General features: G+C 41.0%; 1 protein-coding gene across 7 annotated transcripts in view; it reads right to left on the reverse strand.

Moving 5' to 3' along the window:
- Positions 1-4,589: 4,589 nt before the first annotated feature.
- Positions 4,590-24,144, reverse strand: part of LOC132780200 (BRD4-interacting chromatin-remodeling complex-associated protein) — a 120,570-nt gene continuing 101,015 nt past the window's right edge. For 5 of the 7 annotated variants that reach the window (XM_060783771.2, XM_060783776.2, XM_060783777.2 and 2 more), the window contains 7 exons: positions 23,844-23,971; positions 23,624-23,749; positions 21,742-21,806; positions 19,667-19,815; positions 17,714-17,808; positions 15,752-15,854; positions 4,590-13,563 (listed from right to left, as the gene is read on the reverse strand). In XM_060783771.2, the coding sequence (XP_060639754.2) occupies positions 12,335-13,563; positions 15,752-15,854; positions 17,714-17,808; positions 19,667-19,815; positions 21,742-21,806; positions 23,624-23,749; positions 23,844-23,971 (1,895 nt within the window). In that variant the 3' untranslated portion in view covers positions 4,590-12,334. The remainder of the gene's footprint in view (positions 13,564-15,751; positions 15,855-17,713; positions 17,809-19,666; positions 19,816-21,741; positions 21,807-23,623; positions 23,750-23,843; positions 23,972-24,144) is intronic. The other 2 variants (XM_060783775.2, XM_060783774.2) reach the window with 2 other exon arrangements.

Below are 24,144 nucleotides of genomic sequence, written 5' to 3' on the forward strand. Positions count from 1 at the left end.
GAATAACCTTTGCTTCACTTTTCATCTATGAAACATTGAAGGTTATTTTGGTTCTAAAGGTAAATGAAAGAAATGTTCCATTGGCAGATTGGAAAGTAAGCATAGTAGGTAAAGGTTTTCCCCTAGTTGTGTCCGACTCTGGGGGTTGGTGCTCATCTCCATTTCTAAACCGGAGAGATGGCATTGTCCGTAGACACCTCCAAGGTCATGTGGCTAGCATGACTGCATGGAGCGCCATTACCTTCCTGCCGGAATGGTACCTTTTGATCTAATCACATTTGTATGTTTTCGAACTACCAGGTTGGCAGAAGCTGGGGCTAATAGCGGGAGTTCACCCCGCTCCCCAGATTCAAACAAACAACCTTTTGGTCAGCAGGTTCAGCAGCTCAGCAGTTTAACCCACTGCACCACTGGGGGCTCCTAAAAGTATGCATAGAAGAGAGTAAAAAGAACAGGGCAAAAGGAGTGCTGATGACTTGGAAAGAATAAGACACTGTTGTAGTACAGGATGTAAAACCACTTTAGGAATGAGCATGAAGGAATACATTTGTTCTGCTTTTTTTATTGTTTAGCCTTGGAGATAAGTAATTCCAAATGAATAATGCTTCCAAGCAACCAGTTTCTCCCATTTTGAGGGCACCTTGCTATAAACAGTGCTGATCATTTGGGTCTCGTGATACTCATGCCCCCTCATGCTCACTAGTTCAGAAGTTGTTGTTATTAATGAATAAAAAACTTCTTTAAAAAGAATTGTGTGGGTTAACTTCACAGAAAAAGACAACAGAAAACTTGGGACTCATGTAAGCATGTTGAAAACTTGATTTTTCTTTTAAAAAAGAACCCTAAAGCATGTTTTGAACTCTTTTCACTCAGCATGTCAAATGTTCTGGATTTCCCGGTTGTCCCTGCACTATGCCCATAGCACTAATTGTGTGATGATTACTTATTATTTATTAAGTCCACGAGGCCCTTCAAAATGGAATATGATGAGTTTGTGGTCTGAAAAGGCAGCACGTTCTATCAGTAATTTCCATTCCTATATTCTCTGCTTTGCTTCTGTTTAATTAGGATAGAATTGGATGATTTTAAACAGAATTTTAGGCAAGTGGATATCTGCCACTTAAATTCCGATACATTGAAGAAGAAGGGAGTTGATGGGCGCTGAACCAAGGGAACTTCTGCTGGTGGCAAGAAGACTGAAGGTGAGTTGAAGATCACTGTTGATGATTGTGGAAATTCAGAGTGAGGGCTGTGCACAGAACTAAGTAAGCAGTTTTGCAGCAGAAGCAAAAAAAGAAAGGGGGAGAAACAGGTTGTCTCAAAATTATTTGTACTTTTTTTCATTTTTATGTCAAAGAACATCCCTAGAGCATTTTTGTGTGCGAAGGTCTTGATCTCAGACCTTTTTCAAACAGGACACCAAACACAGGTTAAGGGGTGAGGGGTGGGTGAGGAGGCTGCCAATATTGTCCTCTCACCAACCACCTTGGAAATTATTGGAGGGATGGTTTTGACTATTTTAAAAAGGAGACTAATTGGGGAGATGTGCTTGTCTCATATCTTTGCGGCACTGCATGTGGCCTGAGACAACCACACAAATCTGTTAACATCAAGTTATAGAAAATGTTTGTTACTGCTTAAGAACTCTATCACAAATGGTCTAGCAGTTTGAGACACCTTTAAAGTGGCAGTGCCCTAATTTGTAATTATGCTTTCTATAAAGTGAAATCTCTTTAAAATCGTCCAAATAAACAACTATATATTTTATGAATTTAACATGTGGCTTTTTATATACAACAGCATTTTATTAACAGCTCCCTGTCATGACCCCTCTTTGAAGTGGTCTGTGGCATGACATTTTGCAGTACTTGCTGAACTGAACACTATTTGTGTCTTAATATTTGCACTAAAATGTGCGCTGCAAGGCCAGAAAGTTATTTTTGTTCTTTACAATATATTCTATCTATTTTATGAAACAAATCTATAGGGTTGGGGGCCTTTATGGGAATTTTCCTTCTCAAGATTCACAATCAGGTTCTAGACTGTGGATTTAAACAATGACTTTCAAGGACATTTGGGAGTTTGTCTAAAACCCTGACTGACAAATCTGGGCCTGTGACTTTTGGGGCATGGAAAGAGCACAACCTGCTTTTTTGATCCCCCTTGACTGGTCACCCAGGGAGGAGATGCAATTCAATTTCAAATCAAAATTATCAATGCATCACTTAGGGAAGAGGGTTTTTCATTCTGTTTAAAAGCAGTAGAGCACTGCATTAAAAAAGTCCTCCTTGGATTCTCTGGACTTTAATAACTACAGATTAGTATATTATCTTTCTTTTTGGGGGCAAATGGGTGAGAAGCAGTTGTTCTCCATCTCCAGGCAGTCTTAGATGACACACACTTCCTTCACCAATTTCAAACCAACTTCATAGCAGGATACAAAGTTGAGACTGCTATGGTTTCCTTAGTAGATGATCTGCATTTTAACACAGACAAGGGGTGTGTCCCTGTTGGTACGTTTAGATATCTCAGTGGCTTTTGATACCATTGACAAAGTATCCTTCTGAAAAACATTGAGGTTTTTGGTATCACAAGCTTGGGGATAGCTGCTCCTCAAAAGAAGAGCTGTTATATGGCATCCCACAGGCACCCCCAATGTTTTTTCTAATATTTACGTGAAATTGCTGGGAGTGATCAACCAGAGACATGGGGCAGAGGGTTATCATCCAAATATATTTCCCCAATGCATTCAAAAACAGCTTTTGCTATGGATAGTGCGTCTCCCCTGAATAAATCCTTGGAGGAGGTAATGGGCTAGATGAAGAACAAGAAATTGAAACCCATTCCTAGAAATCCTAGAATTGGAGGACTTAAGATAGTAATGCATGCACTGGTAACCTCAAGGTTGGACTTCTGCAATGTGCTTCACATTGGGCTACTTCTAAACTTCAGTGAACTAGCAGCCAGACTAGTTACGGAAACATCTAGGAGTAAGGATATTACCCCATATTAAAGTCACTCCAGTGGTTGCCAATTAGTTTCCAGGCAAAGTGCAAAGTGTTGGTTTTGACTTCTACAGCCCTACATGGTTTGGGTCCAGGTTACCTATATGATCGCCTTCTCCAATATAATCTGGCCCAAACACTGAGGTCCTCTGGGGGGGGGGGGGGGTACTTTTCATCAGCTGCCCCAAGACTGTGGAATGACCTGCCAGAAAAGATTTGACTGCTAAATGATTCAGTGGAGACACCTATTTCCCATGTTGAATTGCAACTTCCAGTATCCCTTACCTGCTGGCTAGGATTTCTGAGAGTTACAGCTCAAGACATGATGGAAGGCCACCCAATTACCATCCCTGGTCTTTAGATTAAACGTTCTTCATACATTTCAATAAAGAAGAGATGCAAAGATATTAAATGGAAGAGCAGGATTGGAGCACTGCATTCACATGAGTATTCAGTTGACCTCATTGGCCAGTTTTAACATTCTACCAAAGAACCAACCACTGCAATCAGCGCCACTGCCACCACCCCACAAAACATTTGATGACCTTTTCTACTGCCTACCTTTTGCATAAAAGCTCAACTCCAATGTAAAATGGAAGTTCACCTGTTTGTATTTCTGTTTTTCAGGTAAAGAAACATAGTGCCGCGTCCTGATTCTGAAGAGCTGATCCAGCCATCTTTATGAGAATAATCACTAAATGCAATTTATGGAAAATTACTATTAAGATTTGATTCTGAGATGCAAGTATAAGATTTATAAAATCATTTGATTCCAATTGACATATAATCAACAGCTTTTTTCACTCATTATACTTCTATATACATGATCTGTAGTGAAATCAATTTGAATAAAAGCTTGCAATACAACTCATGTTGCATTATGTGTGGTGTTCCCTTCTCAGTGGATTGTATTTACACACACCTCCGCACTCAGCCATCTCCCATGCTGTCCAGCTGCATCAGGTTTTAAAATAATAGCATCATAGAGTTGGAAGAGAGCTCCATCCAGTCCAACCCCCTGCCAAGAAGCAGGAAAATTGCATTCAAAGCACCCCCGACAGATGGCCATCCAGCCTGTCTTTAAAAGCGTCCAAAGAAGGAACCTCCACCACACAACACTTGTTTTGCATCACCTCAAGATCGTTTTGTAATATGCAAGCAACTAATTCATCGCACTAGAGAATGAATCTACTTTAAATCCGGTATCTGCCTCCTGCAGAATTCTGGGGTTTGTAGTTTAGTGAGGCTGTTAAAGGCTCCTCCCTAAACTAAATACGTCAGGATTCTGCAAGAGGCAGAAACCGAATTGAAAGTGGATTCATTCTCTAGTGCAGTGGTTCTCAACCTGGGGTCCCCAGATGTTTTTGGCCTTCAACTCCCAGAAATCCTGACAGCTGGTAAACTGGCTGGGATTTCTGGGAGTTGTAGGCTAAAAACACCTGGGGACCCCAGGTTGAGAACCACTGTTCTAGTGTGATGAGGACCCAAGAGAGTCTTTCAAAAAGCCCCTTCCCTCTCCCATGTCTTCTGCAAATCAGTCCATGTTCATCACCCTCTCAAGAAAAGCCAAACCAACTCGTGTACCATTTTTAAAAAGAAGAGCAATTTAATTTACACAGAAGTACTAAATGTACATAATTCTTTAAAAAAATTGTTATACACAATAAATACAGTACAAAATTATTTTATAGTACTATATTTTGTTTTTTTCTGAACTGTGATGAAGTTCAAACTGGTACCAGCAGGAGGAAGAAAGAAAAACTGGGTTCTTGTTGTTGTTTAATACTAAAAGAAGTGAGATATTACATTTTGCTTTCTTTGACTGGGAAAGCCTTCATATTATGTGGTATTGAGTGAGAAAGCCGAAGGTTTCAGAAGGACCTAAATGAGTTTTCATAACTTTTGGAAGTGGCCTTTTATCTTCTCAGCGAGCCCATTTGAAATGGTAAATGAGCAATGAGTTAACTGCAGGTTGGAAGCTTCCCAAGAACTGCAATCTACGTATTTCCATTTCTTTTCCAATACCCCTCCCTTAAAACAAGAAACAATGAAACTTTAAATATGCACTCAAGAGGTGGAAATTTCCCCCCTACTTTTGTGCTTATAAAACAAAATTCAAAAATCAATGGTCACTTTAATATGCTTCAAAATATTGGAAAGAATCAGATGTTAAATATACGTCCCCATTAAAAAGAAGAGCGCCAGTGGAGATTAACCTTTTGTTGGGAAGGAAGAGTTTTGCACCCTTTCGCAGTGTGAAGAAGCAGCAACCAAATGAGCTAACATTCCCAAATCCGCACTTTTTAGAAGGGAAAAAAGGACACTAAACAAAAAAGCCAAACAATGCCATATACATTTTATATATATTTATATATATTATATATAAAAAAGAAGAGAAACTCCACCAGCCTGGGAGTTTGAAAATCCCTTATTGCTTCCTAACCATATATGTTTCCCTCCCACCCTAAAATAACAAGAGAATTATAAGGTGGGGAATATTGTACGCTTCAGGCAAGTAGCTTCAAACCCAGACCTGCTTATGTTTATTTGGGAAGGATGTTCCTCCATCAGCTCTTCACAACAAAAGAGGAACCTGTCTTACCTTTCTAACCCATCAGCAATTTCTAATAGATGCTAGAATGATATTTTACTTTATGGAGGGAACTATTGGCTGGTAAACCCTGTTTGCGCAAAAATATTGTGATCAGGGTACATACAGGAGTCTGGATCAGAGCAACAAAGTGGGTTGAAAGAAGAAAGTCCTGTTCCTTTCTGTCCTTCTTCTAAAAGGATGTGACCAACTGTCTGCCAGGAAATGGGGGCAAAAAAGTGATTTAGGACATACCAACCTGCTTCTCTCCTCATAAGAAAGGTTATTTAAAATATCACCTTATATCAAACCAAAAAATTACATTGGGAATGGTACAATAAAACTGTGGATCAGACAAAGCATAAATAGATAGCAATGTTGCCATTTCTCTTTCCAGGTTCATAAAGACCATCCATAGAGTCAGCCTCAAATACCTTCATGGAGGATCTTATCTTGTATATGGAATCTACTGCCTGATCCAGTAATTCCCTCATGCACGTTCTGACAAGAGACATAACTGTATTTGCACAAAGGCACTGTGCATTTATGAGCAATAAAGCACAAGAAGCCATAGGCAGGGGCTCTGGTATACAGTTTTCTTCAGCAGTTTGGTAAGAAGGGTAATGAAACACTTTCAGAAACAAATTAAGACACAGGAAGAGAAACGTGGGTCTTCTAGCCACACTTTTGGTTCAATTACACCCCTAAAATGTTAATTTCCAGTAAACCGCATTTTTAAAGACACAAATTATTTTTCCTACTTCACAAGACACAGGAAAGTTTAAAGAAGGTGGGGACTGATGCTAAACAGTCTTCGGCAAACCGCAAAATCCTACAGTATCTTCTGCCTTCCTCATTCTGTTAGGTTTTATTTATTTCTTTTTGGGAGGTGGGGGGCTGTCTGATGTTGACACTGACAATGAGAGGGCCCTTCCACATAGCCCTATATCCCAGAATATCAAGGCAGAAAATCCTACAATAGCTGCTTCGAACTGGGTTATCTGAGTCCACACTGCCATATATCCCAGTTCAAAGCAGAAAAGGTGGGATTTCCTGCCTTGATATTCTGGGATATAGGGATGTGTGAAAGGGCTCAGAGATATTTTTTGGAAAAAAAATGAGTGGAGATACATTATGCATTGCGTTTTTGTGAAACAAAATGGAACACTGTAATTCTAGTTACATGTTATCTGTCCTTGGTCAAAATGTAGCAGTTGATAGTAAGGCAAGAGAATAAGAATAAGAATAGTAATAGTAATTTTTAAAGGCCTGGATTCAGTCTATTTATTTATCTAGTTAAACTAGATCCTGATCAACTCTCTACTTTCACATACCTGCGCAAGTATCTGTCAAAAGTCCTTTACAAGAAAAGCAGTATGTAAAATATCTCACGTATAAGATTCCTCTGTGTTAATCTAGACCCTGCAGGTACAAACAAGCAAAAGAGAATGGAACAAATGTAAATTTTTGGGGGAAACAAGAAGCATATTGTGCACTTACATGTGTTTGTGCATTCATATTAATGTGTACAAAGCCAGATACTAAACAGCAGAGAACACAATGATGGGACAAAACCAGTAAGAATTTCATATAACTGCTTTAGGAAAACCTGCATGAGCATCAGGACTATTCTTTTGGCTATCAAATTATTCATGCTTCAAATTCTTCAAATCGTTTCAAAAGAATTACCTTTAATTCTCCTGTTCCTGCAGCTTTTGATAAGACATAGCCATAGCCCTCAACCCACTTCTAGGTTTTATGAACAAACAAAAAAACTGAAAAAGCAGATGGATATTTTAAGGCAATCTTCTTTAAGTTTGCATCTTACAATGGACTAGATTAGAGCTCCCCAAACTCCCTGGCCAATTGGTTTGAGGTCTTATGGAAGTAGTAGTGCATCTGACCCAGATGATGCCAATTTGAGAATGGCGACATTAAAGCTTCGCTTAATTTGTGCTCAGTATTTGGGCAAGGAGAAGAAGTGGGTAAAAGGGGCTTCAAAATGTTCCATTTTGGAGGACACCAAGAAATTTCCCGTTCTAACCACTGTATACCTTTGAGGGGCTGATTTAAGAACATACTTCTAACTTTTTTTGTGAAAATCTAGCCTTTAAGGGGAACAAGGCTAGCGTGACACAATGGAAGATTATATTCTGAAGGCAATTGTTTGCCTTATTAATATGTTAAAGCTACATTTGGAAAAGTTGTTGCATCCTTATAGCACAGGCTATGGACCTTTCCCCCAGAATGCTGTTTTAAATAAAGCTCTAGAGTTTGACACCTGCTTTTCAGAGTTTGGACAAGGATAGTGATCTACAACACCATCAGAGAAGGAGAAGTAATGGAGAGATTTTGCTTCAGGACTGCTTCTAGGAGATGGGTGGGGAGAAAGAAATATAGAAATAAGGGTGTGAAAGAATTTGGAAGACTGGTGCAATACTCTTTGAGACTGGAGTTATAGCATCAAATAAAAAATAACTCAGAATTTTGAAAAATGGAAGGAGAAAATAGACAATTTAGCTAGTGGATGAATGTGGAAGACTTGGTACCATGTCCAAAGGACAAAGGTGGACTTCAATTGTCTCAATTACTAGGCCTAAATCCTGCTCTTGGTTTTTATTGCAAGATGGCAACCAAATAAGTTGTTTGCCCAGCTTTCACCTGCAATCTGATAACAATAAAAGGCATTTTTCTTCACACACACAAACACAGAAGAGGGTGGAAATGGGCGTTACACAAAAGATTTTGGTAATCGTTAAAAGGGCAGTTTGAGCATTTATAAACAAAACATTTAGTTAACTCTTTCAGCTGTAGTATGCAAAAGCAAACATGTCTGTTTTGAGTTCAAGAAGAGTGCCAAATTTGGAAAGAAGGCACTATCAGTAGAGAGCAAATAAAGGGGAGGGGTGTCACACACATACAATTTTGGACAGTAACATCAATTCAGTCTAAAGACTTGCTCACAGCAGGTGAACTAGAAAGACAATTTTCAACACATTGTAGGGTAAATGCATCTAACACAGAGGCAGAGAAATTGTCCTATCCTGTAGGGATCAGAGCTAAGAAAGCCAACTTCCAAGAGTTCGAAGAAAAATAGCAGAGTATGAAGAAACAAGGGCCATAACTCATAGAAGTGAAAATTGCCTTCAAGACTGATTTCATAGGTAAGCTTTTTTACCAAATGTATACTACGTCAATCAGCAGAATACTGGTTCTGCAATGCAGGTGTTAATTTTGGGCTCTTGACACTTTCTTGGATTCAAGACTCAAGGCAGTAAGAACCTTCCATCTCTAAAATCACTTTCTCCCATAGCATGTACTAGGTGCATGTTTTGGTAGGCGAGAAGGCATATATTTTGGCACTGAAAATACAGACAAGCGTGGTCTGGGCATTTGTGAGAGATCTTCTATTGTTAATAGTTTGACATAAAATCAGCCACCTGAATGTTAGTTTGGAAGCCTTCAGGACCTCACAAAGGATCTCTCGAAAAAGGCTAAGAATGAAGATTGGTGTAATTCGTGTTACACTGAAATACTGGAAAGGAAAAAGACTAGGGAAGAACTGTCAACTATGGAGGACACTTGCAAACAAAAAGGTTAAGAATAACTCCAGTCGAAGTTTGCTTATTGCAGATGTTAATCTGGCATATAATGTCAGAAAGAGAAAAGAGGAAGAATATGGGAGCCATCAAGTTATGCAGAACTCACTGAGTGAAAGAAAGATTCCTTCACAGCATAAATCAAGACAAGGGTACTTTAAAAGCAGTGGTTCTCAATCTTTGGGCCTCCAAGTGTTTTGGACTTCTGCTCCCACAGTTCCTAACAGCTCATAAACTGCCTGGGATTTCTGGGAGTTGAAGTCCAAAACACCCGGAAGCCCAAAGCTTGGGAACCACTGTTTTAAAGGGACTACAAGTTAGCATCACTTCAGACACACGATAGGTTTCAACCTGCTCAAATGTTGTGCTTTGTTGAGCCTTGTATTACAAATGGCTACAATAAGCTGTCAAGTGGCAAAAATACTTAGAAAGCAGGTATATGGCAGGAGAATTTCCTACTTTTTATCTTGCTTGCGAATGAGTTCTATGCTAACTCAAATATGCAGAGTTTACCACTAACGGAAGACTGCCTGCTCACAAAGCACCACCTGCTCCATCATTATGGCTTTCTTCTTCTCACAGTCCAGCCGTAAAGGAGAGAAGAGGTCTCACAGAGGCAGGTTAAAAGTTGTCCTCTAAGCTTCTAAGTGTTATAGTGTCCACCCTGCAAAGATCAGTAAGCTATGGAAGAAGAGAGGAAAGACGTGGCATTTCAAAAGGCCCAAAACAAGACACAGAGACAGAACAGGAAGGACTATGGAATGGAGGAATCTGAAGGAAGGCATAACAGCACCTTTATTTCCACTCTGAGCGCAAAGCCCACAGGAGATATTGCGTCTGGGCTCATAACTGTTTAATGCTTCTGTGAAAAAAAATCTAGATTATCTGAGGGAGAGGATGGAGGCAGAACTCACATCTTGTTGTTCTGAAGGCCACTGTCAACATATCAAGTTTCCGTAAGACTGATTTTAACTCTGTATTAACCAAAGGCTACATCTCACATCAGCTATTACGTGGAGAAATACTTGATCCCAGTTCATTGCTGTGATCAAAATTTTAACATGAGGTTGGATTTATTTTTTCTTGGAAGTCAAGACTAAAGTACACTAAGGATTTGAAAGCAACATGGCTTCTCACTGCTTGCAAACCATCGGCCAGACATGATATTATGATTTTTGTTACTGGAATTCTTTTATTCTCATCAGAAAAAAAATACACTTGACATGTGGGAAAACCCATTGATAGGCAAGCCCCCTTACTTTTGGCACTCAGTTCCTCTATACCAGGCATAGGCAAACTTCGGCTCTCCGGGTGTTTTGGACTTCAACTCCCACAATTCCTGGCGTCAGGCCCCTTCCTTTTCCCCCTCAGCCGCTTAAGCGGCTGAGGGGGAAAAGGAAGGAGCCTGACGCCAGGAATTGTGGGAATTGAAGTCCAAAACACCTGGAGGGCCGAAGTCTGCCCATGCCTACTCTACACAGTATTTAGTAGGCCCTCATGGGTGTGTACAAAGAAAATGACAGACAAAAACCAAAATCAAGAGAGAGAACAGCAAAACAGGAAATTAAGTTAAAACTGCAAAGAGGGATCTTTTTATTTCTATCAGTGACTAACCGAGCTGCTTTACTGTGGCAAGGTTCTAGATTAATTCAGTCTGGTTCTAGATTCAGCTTGGTTCTAGATTAATTCAGCCTCACATAGGTCCTAATGAAATCCATGGGGAAAAGTGAAATGTGGATGAATTGATTCTGGATTCAATCCAGTATGGCTATTATTGCCTTTCTTTCCTCCAGCTGACCAAAGCAAGAAGCTACAGCACCCACCAAAGGGAGTCCTATTCTTTCCCAGAACTCCAGTCATGTGCAATTAGCTGTACGAGGAGAGAGGGGCAAAGCTGTGGGCCAGAGAGAGGTACAGATCCCACGGGAGCCAACTACAAACCCTGAAAGCTAAGAACGCAAACATACAGAGAGGAGGAAACTGCTTGCCTTCTTGCTTTTGTCTAGATCAGTGGTTCTCAACCTGTGGGTCTCCAGGTGTGTTGGCCTACAACTCCCAGAAATCCCAGCTAGTGTATCAACTGTTAGGATTTCTAGGAGTTGAAGGCCAAAACATCTGGAGACCCATAGGTTGAGAACAACTGGTCTAGATTATCAAGGTGAGCATCCACCTATGCCACAATATGTAAACACTGAGATTTAGGTTGGTTCCAACTCTTATGAAGAGCTCAGCCTGACTTTTATTTCAAACTTGGGGGGGGGGGGGAGAGAGAGAGAAGACATCTACCTTCTTGCCAGAACTTTCCTTACTGCACTCATCATGGCCATGTTAAATACAGATCCGTCCGCACCTGAAAGGAGACCGGTTTCCTCTTTCAAACTCGTTGATTTGCAAACTCGTGCATTTTTATTTGCTTTTGAGTATTAGTGTTTGTAACTTTTCACCTTTCTTGTGTTTTGTTCAGAATATATCTTTTGTTGTCAAAAGGGTGGGGAAAAAAGGAAAGCAGATAGTTTATACTTAAAATAACTTAAGAAACCTGACAAAATCAATTACATAATTGCCCCACATGACAACTCCCACGGAGCTGTTCCCCTGCCCCATTGCTTTGGCCTCCCTGCTGGCTTTGGGCATGGGATTTGTTTTAAAAAGTCCTCAAAAAAGAATAATAGGAGTTTGGGGGAGGGGGAAATAACTCCAATCATCATAATTCAGAGATTCAAATTAGCAATTTGTTACAGAATCTAAATATTACACAGCCAACACTACCTATGGGCCCCAATCCAACCCCCTCCCATCTGCCTGCTTGGCAGTTGCTGAACCTTCTTCTTCTTCTTCTTTCTCTTCTTCTAATGGTGCATGTGATGAGACAAGTGTATTGTAAATCCAGCCACAGCTTGTATTTTACAACAACCCAAACCCATCATATCAACACTTGGATGGATGAAGCCTCTACAGGCCTTTTTTTGTGGCCTTCTCCACCTGAAACCCTCACGATTCCCTTCTGGTATCAGCCCCATTCTGGTGGGTCTCTTTAAGGAGTGGCACCTTGGCTTCCAACTGTTTCCCAGCCAGCAGAAGCTGCTCCAGCTTCAGTCCGTGGCTCACTTTGTACAGTCTCCGCTCACTTTCCATTTCTGTTATCTGTTCAACGTCCTTGCTCCAAGGCCGCCGTTGTGATTGGGGGCAAGGTAGGTGTCTGTGCGGTGGACAGGGGAGGAGAAAGGGGAGGAGGAGGAGTTGTAGGAAGATGAGGGTGTTCGGGTATTCTGACCCCCAGCCTGAGGTTGCTGTAAATTCAGGATGCTGTCAATGGCGCTCTGTAGATGCTCGTTCAGCGAGTCATCTGGGGGACTGTCGCTAGAGAAGCTGGCATTGTCCACATCGAAAGATTCTGACTTCCGGCGTTTGGCTGGGGGTAGGGGCACCTCCCATGTGAGTTCAGTGGCAGAACCATGGTCAGGGGGCTCGGTCTTTATCATCCGGTGATAAAACTCGTCCTCAACCTCCGCTAATTCCTTCATAAGGCCACTGGCTGAATCGTCGGTCTTGGCTGCAGCGGGGCTTTCGTGCATCACGAGGGAACGGGCGTCACTCCGGTTGAAAAAGGTGTGTTTGGTGTTTTCCTCTGGCCTGCCCTTCTCCGCCACAGTCGCAGAGGAACCCTCGTGAGTCTTGTGGGAGGTAATGACGCTCCTGGACCCCCCGTCTTGCTTGATGATCAGGGTGCTTGGCACCATGTCCGCTTTCGGGGTACTACCTTTCAGGCTGGCCTCGGGGGCTTTTTCTGCTACGAAGGCATCCACATTCTCCCGATATGTCTTCCGAAGAGGAAGCCTGCAGTAAGTCACAATGGGTTTTTTCTCCATTGGAGCGGCAGAGATGTGGTCCACTGTCCCATTCATTTGCCCTGCCATTGAGGTGGCCGTGGTCGTGGCGGCGGCAGTGGTGACCGTCGAAGCGGACGAGTGTTGATCCACCGTTTTGATCACTGTGCAGATAGGTGGCGGTGTCTGGTGAACGGGGTCCAAGGCAGTGTTGTGAACCACTTTGCTAAGTCCAGCCTCTTGCTTGATCTTCAGTTTCAGTCCGATCCGACTCCGGGCTTCATAAGTTTTGATGGGCGGCTTGCTCCTGGAGGGTAAGGTATCCTCGTCACCATCCAGCGAGGGAGAGGCCTTGGCCCATGTAACCGAGGGAGAGCCTCCGCTGTGCTTGATGACCAATTTTGTGGGGTTGATCTGCGTTGCCATCTGCACTGGAGGAACTTTCAGGTTCTCAGAAGCTGAGGTGACATTGCTGGGCAGGGAGCCCTGAGCCAGAGACGAGGCAAAACTCTGCGACCGTGAAGAGGAGGAAACATATTCATCTGGAAGAGAAATACCATACATTACAATTGGGTGAAAAGTAGGCTAGAAAGGTCTCCTCCTATCACCACTTACTAGGATAATATTACAAGAGCCCCTGGTGGCACATTGTGCTGGCAGGACCGCTGACCAAAAGGTCAAAAGTTCGAATCTGTGGAGCAGGGTGAGCTCCCATCTGTCAGCTCCAGCTTTTTATGCAGGGACATGAGAGAAGCCTCCTACAGGATGGTAAAACATCCAGGCATCCCCATGGCAATTCTCTCGCACCAGAAGTGACTTGCAATTTCTCAAGTCTCTTCTGACATGAAAAAAATGGTAATAGTAAACTTCAACGTCCTTGCAGACGGTCAATTCTCTCACACCAGAAGTGACTTGCAGTTTCTCAAGTCTCTCCTGACATGAAAAAAAGGAAAATAGTAAACTTCAATGTCCTTGCAAATGGCCAGTTCTCTCACACCAGAAGTGACTTGGAGTTTCTCGTCCCTCCTGACAATGAAAAAAAGGAAAATAGTAAACTTCAATGTCCTTGCAGATGGCCAGTTCTCTCACACCAGAAGTGACTTGCAGTTTCTCAAGTCACTCCTGACATGAAAAAAATGATAACATTGAACTTCAACGTCCTTGAAGACGATCAATTCTCTCACACCAGAAGTGACTTGCAGTTTCTCAAGTCGCTCCTGACACGGAAAAGGGATAATAGTAAACTTCAACGTCTTTGCAGACAGCCAGTTCTCTCACACCAGAAGTGACTTGCAATTTCTCAAGTTGCTCCTGACATGAAAAAAATGATAATATTAAATTTCAACGTCCTTGCAGATGGTCAATTCTCTCACACCAGAAGTGACTTGTAGTTTCTCAAGTCGCTCCTGACACGAAAAAAATGATAATATTAAACTTCAGGGAGAGCAACAATACATTTCAATCAAGGGATGGTCAACCCCTCAAAGTATTTTTTGTCATGGATGGCCAAACTCTAGAAAGAGAGTGGCACTATCTCACAGCAAGGACCTCACAGATAATAAGACCTTGCCCTCAGATGGCAAGTTATTAAAAAAGATTGGTGGAGTTGAAAAACAAATATGATGCCTGAAAGGTGCTCTCAAGAGATCTCTGCTTGCCTAGAATGAACATACAAGAACTCTAATAGATCAGGCCCAAGAACTTGGGAGTTCAGTTTTCTGTTTTCACAGTATCCATTGGGTTTAAGCCCACCTAAAGAGCAGGAACACCATCTTCCTGCTTGTGTTCCCCTGCAACTGATGTTTCATATCTCTTCATTGGGCTTAAATCTTTCCTATACAAGTGTTTTCAGAATCAGACTCAATAAGATAGAATTCAGGGATTGCACATAAATTGTATTTATCCTGTGGGTCTATTGTAGAACATATTTTAAAAATATTTTCTTTTAATTATGATAGTTGTAGTTCAATACTTCAGCTTAGAAACTAGAGATATGAAGGAGTGGGTTGCTGTGAGTTTTCCAGGCTGTTTGGCCATGTTCAAGAAGCATTCTCTCCTGACGTTTCACCCACACCTATGGCAGGCACCCTCAGAGTTTGTGAGGTCTGTTAGAAACTAGGCAAGTGGGGTTTATATATCTGTGGAATGTGGGAGAAAGAACTCTTGTCTGATGGAGGCAATTGTGAATGTTGTAATTGGCTTCCTTGATTAGTATTTAATGGCCTTGTAGCTTCAAAGCCTGGCTGGTTGCTGCCTGGATATTGCAAACAATAAGGTGAGGTTTACTTTATTAATCAGAACAAGTCACTTCTAAACAAAGAATGGGTGGGTTGCTGTGAGGTTTCTGGGCTGTATGGCCATATTCCAGAAGCATTCTCTCCTGATGTTTTCCCCACATCTATAGCAGGCATCCTCAGAAGTTGTGAGGTCTGTTGCAAACTAGGCAAGTGAGGTTTATATATCTGTGGAAGTTCCAGGGTGGGAGAAAGAACTCTTGTCTGTTGGAGGCCATCCAATGCTAATCAAGGTGGCCAATTGCAACATTCACACTTGCCTCAAGCAGACAAGAGTTCACAACCTCTGAGGATGTCTGCCTAGATGTGGGCGAAACGTCAGGAGAGAATGCTTCTGGAACATGGTCATACAGCCTGGAAACTCACAGCAACCCAGTGATTCTGGCCATGAAAGCCTTTGACAATAAAATATGAAGGAGTTTTTTTCCACCTTTACCTGGCTTCTCCTTGGCTAGTTGCTTATCTAGAGTTAAGGTGGTCTTTTCCTCCTGTATGAACATCCGATCAATCATCACCATTTCGGCTGAAGGACTGACTCTCTGGGGGAAAAAGAGGAAGGGAATCTTTGTGAAGATTGGGAAGAGGTAAAGCAAGGTTCTACTTGACACATCACCTTCCGATCCATACTTTCTTGCAACCTCCTGCCTTTTGCCCTCACTGCTGAAAGGCTGAAATATCCCCAGAACAAAAGGTATTTAGTTTAGAAAAAAATGGTAACACTTTAAATTCTACTCTGATTAACATGCAGTAAAAGTTAAAGAAATAATCCTATTTTAAACTGATCAAGAAGTTGGGGAGAGGGGATACAATATTTATTCTGATGCAGCTCCTTCTCTTTGTATATATAAAAGCAGAAATATAAATATACAGGGGACACTCAAATCTTTTCCTCAGCAATCCCAAGATAGCTTTACAAAACTTTGAATGTGGACAGTTCCTGCCTCCGATGAAAATTAAGGTTTTCCTTTGTTTTTACCATAACTGCATTTTTAGGAGTTGTTAATGCAGTTAAATCCATCTTACAGAACTAATTTTCCACAGAAGTCTGTAAATGGAATTCCATAGAGAATCTAAGCAATTTGTCCAAGACTTCATACACAGTTTTGAATATATATTTGTAAATACATAGGCAGTTCCCCACAAGTTTCGTGTTCTCAAGGACTGAATTTGTGTTTTCATATCCTATGCCTTTCCCTTGTAACAACCATTCATTCCTTCAGTCTCTTCTTGCTACCAAGAAATACAAAGAGAGGAAATAACTTAGTATCTCCTAACTAAATACCATATATACTCGAGTATAAGCCAACCAGAATGTAAGTTGAGGAGGCATCTAATTTTACCACAAAAAAACTTGGAAAATGGATTGACTCGAGTAGAAGCTGAGGGTGGGAAATGCAGCAGCTACTGGTAAATTTCAATATAAAAATAGATATAAAATTGCATTAATTGAAGCATCAGTAGGTAAAATGCTTTGCAATATTCACGTAAAACTGTAATGTAAGATAAGACTGTCCAACTCTGATTAAACCATTATTCCAACTTTCTTCAATGTAAATGTGCTTACGTATCCCAATAATAATAAAGAGAGTAAAATAATAAATGTAATAATAACAGTAATAATAAGAGTAAAATAATAAATGTAATAAAAATAATAATAATAATAAATGTAATAATAATAGAGTAAAATAATTGATAGGTAATAATAACATTAATAATAGAGTAAAATAATAAATGTAGTAATAATAATATAGAACAATAAATGTAATAACAATAATAGAGTAAAATAATAAATGTTATAATAATAGAGTGAAATAATAAATGTAATAAAATAATAATACAGTAAAATAATATAAATATAATAGTAAAAATAATAATAAATAGAGTAAAATTATAAATGTAATAAAAATAATAACAACAAAGAAAAATAATAAATAACCTTGATGCGAGTATATGAGGGGGGCTTTTTCAGCCTAAAAAGAGCTGAAAAACTTGGCTTATACTCGAGTATATATGGTAGTTGTCTCAAATATCAAGCACAAACAAACTAAGCAAACATTGTCAATAAAAGCAAGCTGGTATCATGTATAGATATACATTAGTTAGACTGGATTTTTAAAAACAAAGTAGAGATGTCAAACATAGGGACAATCTTATCCTTTTCTTTTTTTCACAAAATATTTACAGACTCGTGTTAATTTCTAATCAGATACAAACAAAGTCCAAAAGGTACAATATTATCATGATGGTTACCTCTCCACAACCACCCAGCTTTTGGCTAACCTCTTAGCAATTTAGCCAGTCAACTGAATGCTCATCAGAGGACAAAAGGAAAGGTGAGATCAGGCTGGTTATTGACAATTACCTTTTCAAAGGAGCATCTGGAGAAGAAAAACCTTACCCGTGATTCCTCTAAGAGCAGCAGGCGATATTTGTTCAGCATGGCTTGTGTGCGTCTCAACAGCTGTGTTGACACCATTTCAAACTCTTCATCTACTAGAAAAGAGCGCCATGGGAAAGGCAGGAAAGTGGAGAGAGAACGAAGTTATATCTTTGCCGATTGTAAATGGGAAGTCTGTGCATGAGTTCCCTTCAAGTCATTTCGGAATTATGGTGACCATGAGGAAAACCTATCACAGGGTTTGCTTGAATCATAGAATCATAGAGTTGGAAGAGACCTCATGGAGCATCCAGACATTTCTGCCAAGAAGCAGCAAAACTGCATTCAAAGCACCCCCGACAGATGGCCATCAAGCCTCTGTTTAAAAGTCTCCAAAGAAGGAGCCTCCAGCACACTCCAAGGCAGAGAGTGCTGAACAGCTTCCACTGCTGAACAGCTCTCGCAGTCAGGAAGTTCTTCCTAATGTTCAGATGGAAACTCCTTTCTTGTAGTTTGAAGCCATTGTTCCGCGTCCTAGTCTCCAGGGAAGAAAACAAGCCTTCTCCCTCCCTTCTCCCTATGACTTCCTCTCACGTATTTTACATGGCTATCATAGAATCATAGAGTTGGAAGAGACCTCATGGGCCATCCAGTCCAACCCCCTGCCTAAAAGCATGAATACTGCATTCAAAGCACCCCTGACAGATGGTCATCCAGCCTCTGTTTAAAAGCTTCCAAAGAAGGAGCCGCCACCACACTCTGGGGCAGAGAGTTCCACTGCTGAACGGCTCTCACAGTCAGGAAGTTCTTCCTCATGTTCAGATGGAATCTCCTCTCTTGTAGTTTGAAGCCATTGTTCCGTGTCCTAGTCTCCAGGGCAGCAGAAAACAAGCTTGCTCCCTCCTCCCTGTGGCTTCCTCTCACATATTTATACATGGCTATCATGTCTCCTCTCAGCCTTCTCTTCTGCAGGCTAAACATGCTCATCCCTTTAAGCCACTCTTCATAGGGTTTGTTCTCCAGACCCTTTATCATTTTAGTCACCCTCCTCTGGACACATTCCAGCTTGTCAATATCTCTCTTGAATTGTGGTGCCCAGAATTGGACACAATATTTCAGATGTGGTCTAACCAAGGCAGAAAAGAGGGGAGCATGACTTCCCTGGATGTAGACACTAGACTCCTATTGATGCAGGCCAAATCTCATTGGCTTTTTTTTGCTGCCCCATCACATTATTGGCTCATGTTTAACTTGTTGTCCACGAGGACCCCAAGATCTTTTTCACACATACTGCTCTCAAGCCATGCGTCCACCATTCTTTATCTTTGTATTTCATTTTTCTGCCTAAGGCCCGTCGCAAACTCTGTTCCTGCGAGAGAAAACCTTGCTAGCAAGTCCCTGACGTCACGAGACTCCGCCTCTCCCCCCGCCCCTTACTCTGCCCCTTTCTCCATGCGAGCGTGGTTTTTCCTTTGCTAGGGCAGCATTGCCCGCATTTTCTCTCAGTTGGCAGAATTCAACTGAGAGAAAATGCGGGCAATGCTGCCCTAGCAAAGGAAAAACCACGCTCGCATGGAGAAAGGGGCGGAGAAAGGGGCGGGGAGAGAGGCGCAGGCTCATGACGTCAGGGACTTGCTAGCAAGGTTTTCTCTCGCAGGAACAGAGTTTGCGACGGCTCTAAGTGGAGTGCTTGGCATGATTTATTCAGAGAGGGTTGCCTTTGCTTACATCTGAAGCTGAGTGATATGATTTGCCCAAGTCATACAATGGATTTCTGTGGCTAAGTGGGATTTGAACCCTGGTCTCCCAGAGTCCCAGTCCAACACTTGAATTGCTAGACCACACCGTCTTGTTTTTAAATGGGATGTTGTGCAAGGAAATATTTTGGAATGGCTGGAACATGCTTTTAATACTTAAGGTAAGTACTGAAGATGTCAGATGGTCAAAAATACGGCACAGTCTAGTTCAACCCACCTTTCCGATAGTCATGAGGAGAAGGCAGCGTTCCTTGGTAGACGTGGTATGGTAGAAGCCTCTGCAAAGCATCTTCAAAGGACCGAAATGAGGTTTTGTAATCAGGATGAAGCACTGCCCCCTGGTGTTTATGCAGCTGCTCCAAGAAACTAAAGGAAGCAGCAGGAAAGAATGCAAATGGGTTTAATCCCAAAATATCACTCTCACTATAACCCTTGCAAATTGATGACTGCTGCTAATAATCTGATTATTGCATACATCCCACATTATTCTGACCCCATTCCAACAAATACAGCTGAGGCTTCAATACTGTCCTTCATGTACCCTAACCACACCAAATATAATAACCATGAAAGCTCATGCTAAAATAAACCACTTGGTCTTAAGGATCCTACAAAACTCCCTTTTTTTTTATTTACTAGCTCTGGATAGCACACCAGAAATAGATAGCAATTGTCTCCCATCCCATCCAACCTGCTCCTGCAACCCCTGCAGTTAGCTCTTTGCAGTGTGATATGTTAAGTTTCACAGCATAGGGAAAATAAAAAGAATCACAAGTATTCAATACTTTGATGTAATAAATCTTTATATAACCAGCAGGGACTGTGTAATATCCCCATTTGTCATCATATTTCCATTACTATCTGAATCCTACTGCTGGAAGGGATTTTGAAAGAAGGATAGGGGTTTTAGATAAGAATTTTGATTTAGTCGCCCAAGTCTGTGGCTCTTAAATACATCTTTGTAGATTTTTAATGAATGCTAATACCAGATTAAGGGGCCCTGGTGGCACAGTGAGTTAAACCGCTGAGCTGCTGAACTTGCTGACCGAAAGGTCAGTGGTTTGAATCTGGGGAGCAGGGTGAGCTCCCACTGTTAGTCCCAGCTTCTGCCAACCTAGCAGTTTGAAAACATGCAAATGTGAATAGATCAATAGGTACTGCTTCTGCGGGAAGGTAACAGTGCTCCATGCAGTCATGCTGGCCACATGACCTTGGAGGTGTCTACGGACAACGCCCGCTCTTTGGCTTAGAAATGGAGATGAGCACAACCTCCCAGAGTCAGACACGACGAGACTTAATGTAAAGGAGAAACCTTTACCTTTTGGGGATTTTAATTAAGAACTTTCATTCAGTTGCCCAAGTCTGTGGGTCTTAAATGCATCTTTGTAGATTTTTGCTGAATGCTAATACCAGATCTCAATCTTTTGCTCAGAGAATTCCAACTACTGGAGTAGTTAAATATATTTGTAAGTACGACTGGGGAAGGGAGGGGGGGGGGGGGGAGATGCAAACTGTTCTTTCCCCAGTGCAGCGCAATGCTCATAGTAGTATATGTGAGGGTTACCCTCACAAAACATATAGGAAGTTAGTAACAAGGGTATGTTACTGGTCCATATTCACACGGTCAGGTCAAACTCAGTTGTCTCCAGGCTGGAGCCAGTACTAAGCCCACTATAGTAGTGCTTTTCAGGTTATCTGACACAAGAAATGGCAACATTTTTTCCACAGTATGACACAGGTGACCATCACTGAATTTGTGCTCATTTTTCTTTCTTTCCTGGAAACTCACCACGCATGAGCAACCAATGGCTCAGTTATGAATACAATCCAGGGAGCACCACTTTAAATAAAACTGTACTACAGCACAATGTTTCCAAACATGTGAATATTACCATCAACAATTTCATCCAGGGCAGAAACTTGACCCAAATCCTGTTGTCGATTTGCACTGGTCTAAATGCCATTATAAAAATGACAGACAGCCTCTGAGGTCACAGATGGCTAGAAGGTCTGTTAAGTGTGTCTTTCATGGTAGGTGAAAGATGGGGTGACTGGCAGGCAAGAGATAAGTTGTGCTGTACCACAGGTTGCTCAATAGCATAGTCCAGTACTGCCACACAGTTATGTTTAAGTGATTTTACACTGCAGAGACAGGGACTATGATCTTGGCCTGATTCAAAAGGAAATTCAGTAAGGCAAGTTTTTGATTGCAGTACTAGCAATCCCATCCCACTGCTTTGTTTCTCTTTCTATGATTGTATGATCTTTGGATTTTTTTCAACAGAGACTTACCAAGCTTCCTTGCTGGGCTGTAGCATCGGAGGTGGCTTTTTCAGGCTACCAAGCTTGCTATCAAACTAATTGTGAAAGGAAACATAAAAACAAAAGTGCATTAGGTAAACTACAGGCAACAAAAACCCATTACATCTTTCAGCTTCTGAGAAAAGTATGGAGCATGATACTCATTGACCTGAGAAGCATATTTGTTTTGAATTAAGGAGGCATGTTTTTCAGTAATTGCATCAACACTTTACTGTTTAGAAAGAGGGTAACTTCTATCTGAAATCACAAGAAGAGATTACTCGACAATTCAAGGCAGACTCTTGGTTCCAGTATATCCAACTGAGGGAGTACTATAAGAAAGATAAGATTTCAGGCTTCATGGAGAAAGACAGTTTCTAGGAAACAATAATACAAAAGGACAGGAAGAATATAACAAACACCTATACTAAACTTTTAGGGTGGGCCACCGAAACAGAATTGGTAAAGGAATGTATGAGCAAATGAGCTTCCAATATAGGTCGACCTATAAAATTAAAAGAATGGGAATTGATTTGGAATAAAAAACTGAAACATAGATATGCAACAAACCTCAAAGAAAACTGGTATAGGTGGCATTTGACATCGCAGAAATTAGGTCTAATGTATAAAGCATAACAAACTCCCATAACAAATGTTGGAAATGTGAAGCGCAAGTGGGAACGTTCTACCATTTATGGTGGACCTGCCCTAAAGCAAGAAGTTTTTGGAAAGCAATCCAAGAAACAAGACAAAAAAAATTACAAATAAAAATACAGATGAAGCCTGAATATTTCCTTTCAGGAATAACAGACAAAGATATAATGCTGGATACTAATAAAGACATCATTTTTACATATATTACTACGGCGGCCAGAATAGCGTATGCTTGAAAATGGAAATCTCATGAATCGACTACAGAAGAAGAATGGCTAAACAAGGTTTGGGAGATAAGAGATATGGATAAACTGACTTTCTATTTGAAAGGATCCACGGGAAGATTTGCGAAGACAACAGATTGGAGACTATTCAGAGAATATATGAAGAAGAAACATAAAGGTTAGATATTGAGGAAAATTTAGATGGAGAAAAAGGGAGAGAAGAAGAATCATAAAAGTAAATAAACATTGCAAGTGAAAACCGACAGGTAGGAAAAGAAGAATATATATGAGAGCGAGAGGAGAACGCGGAGAAGAAGACTGGAAAGCCAAACTACCCCCTCCCCCAACTATTCCATGTTCTTTCTGGGCCCTCTCTATTCCTATTCCCATTTCCCACTACCCTACTGTGGAGAAGAGCAAACTACAGACCATCTGCTGCGATGCAACCTGAGCCCTGCTACATGCACAATGGAGGACCTTCTTATAGTAACACCAGAGGCACTCCAAGTGGCCAGATATTGGTCAAAGGACATTTAATCTACTACCAAGCTTGTGTTTTGTTTGTTGGTTTGTTTGTTAAAAAATGCAATACAATGGTTTGGCTTGCTCCTGACACGATAAATAAATAAAAACCCCACTCCAACGTATTTTCCATTCCCTTTTTTACCTATATCCTTCCCACATCCTCTACAAATGTTGTTTTTATGTATTAAAATTTTGAAATGTGTTAATAAAAATGATTATTAAAAATACTTTACTGTTTAAACTGATTTTTTGTTAACACTCATGAGATCTCTTTGGAATAAAACCATCCTTTAAAAAATAAATATACATATGTAAAAACATGTTATACGCTATTCATACCGCACTTCTTGTGAGCGAGAAGTACAAATAAAAACCCAAACAAAATGGCAGTTGCAAGACAATGTACCAAGGCAAAAGTATGTCAAAGAAGTTATTAAAGGACTCATAAAAATTGACATGTCTATCCTCACCGGCTGCTGCATTTGGGCAGGTGCTGAAGGCATGAGCTGTGGCAAACTCTTCCCAACTGCTTGGAGCTGAAGTGGACTTTTCCCAAGATTCTGGCCTGACACAGAGCTAATGACTCCAGGCTTTGCCTGCCAAAAAAAGCAAGAAGGAAGTATGAAACCACACACTGCATTTCACTGCATGGTTACAGTTTATTCAAAAGAGCTGTTCAAAGAATCCCACCTGAACTGGTTGCTGTATGGCGAGAGAAGCTGCAGGTTTTCCTTGCCCTGGGGCTGCTTTGCTTCCAGGCATAGGGATGGAACTGCTGGAAAAGACTTTGCTGTCCGCAGGGGCTGCAGCAGAAACTGCTAGAGTATAGGGAGACACACAAACAAATCAGGTTCCAGAAAGAAACGTATACACATCTGAAAGTTGTTCATGAAGAGACTGTGATTTCAAATCTGAATCTCTCGCTCTCACAGTTTTGGAGAGAACATGTGCTAAAGAGGAGGGGAAGATGATTAGTTTATTTTCCTCCATG

This window comes from Anolis sagrei, chromosome X, assembly GCF_037176765.1.
Source record: "Anolis sagrei isolate rAnoSag1 chromosome X, rAnoSag1.mat, whole genome shotgun sequence".
NCBI classification, from domain to species: Eukaryota; Metazoa; Chordata; class Lepidosauria; order Squamata; family Dactyloidae; genus Anolis; species Anolis sagrei.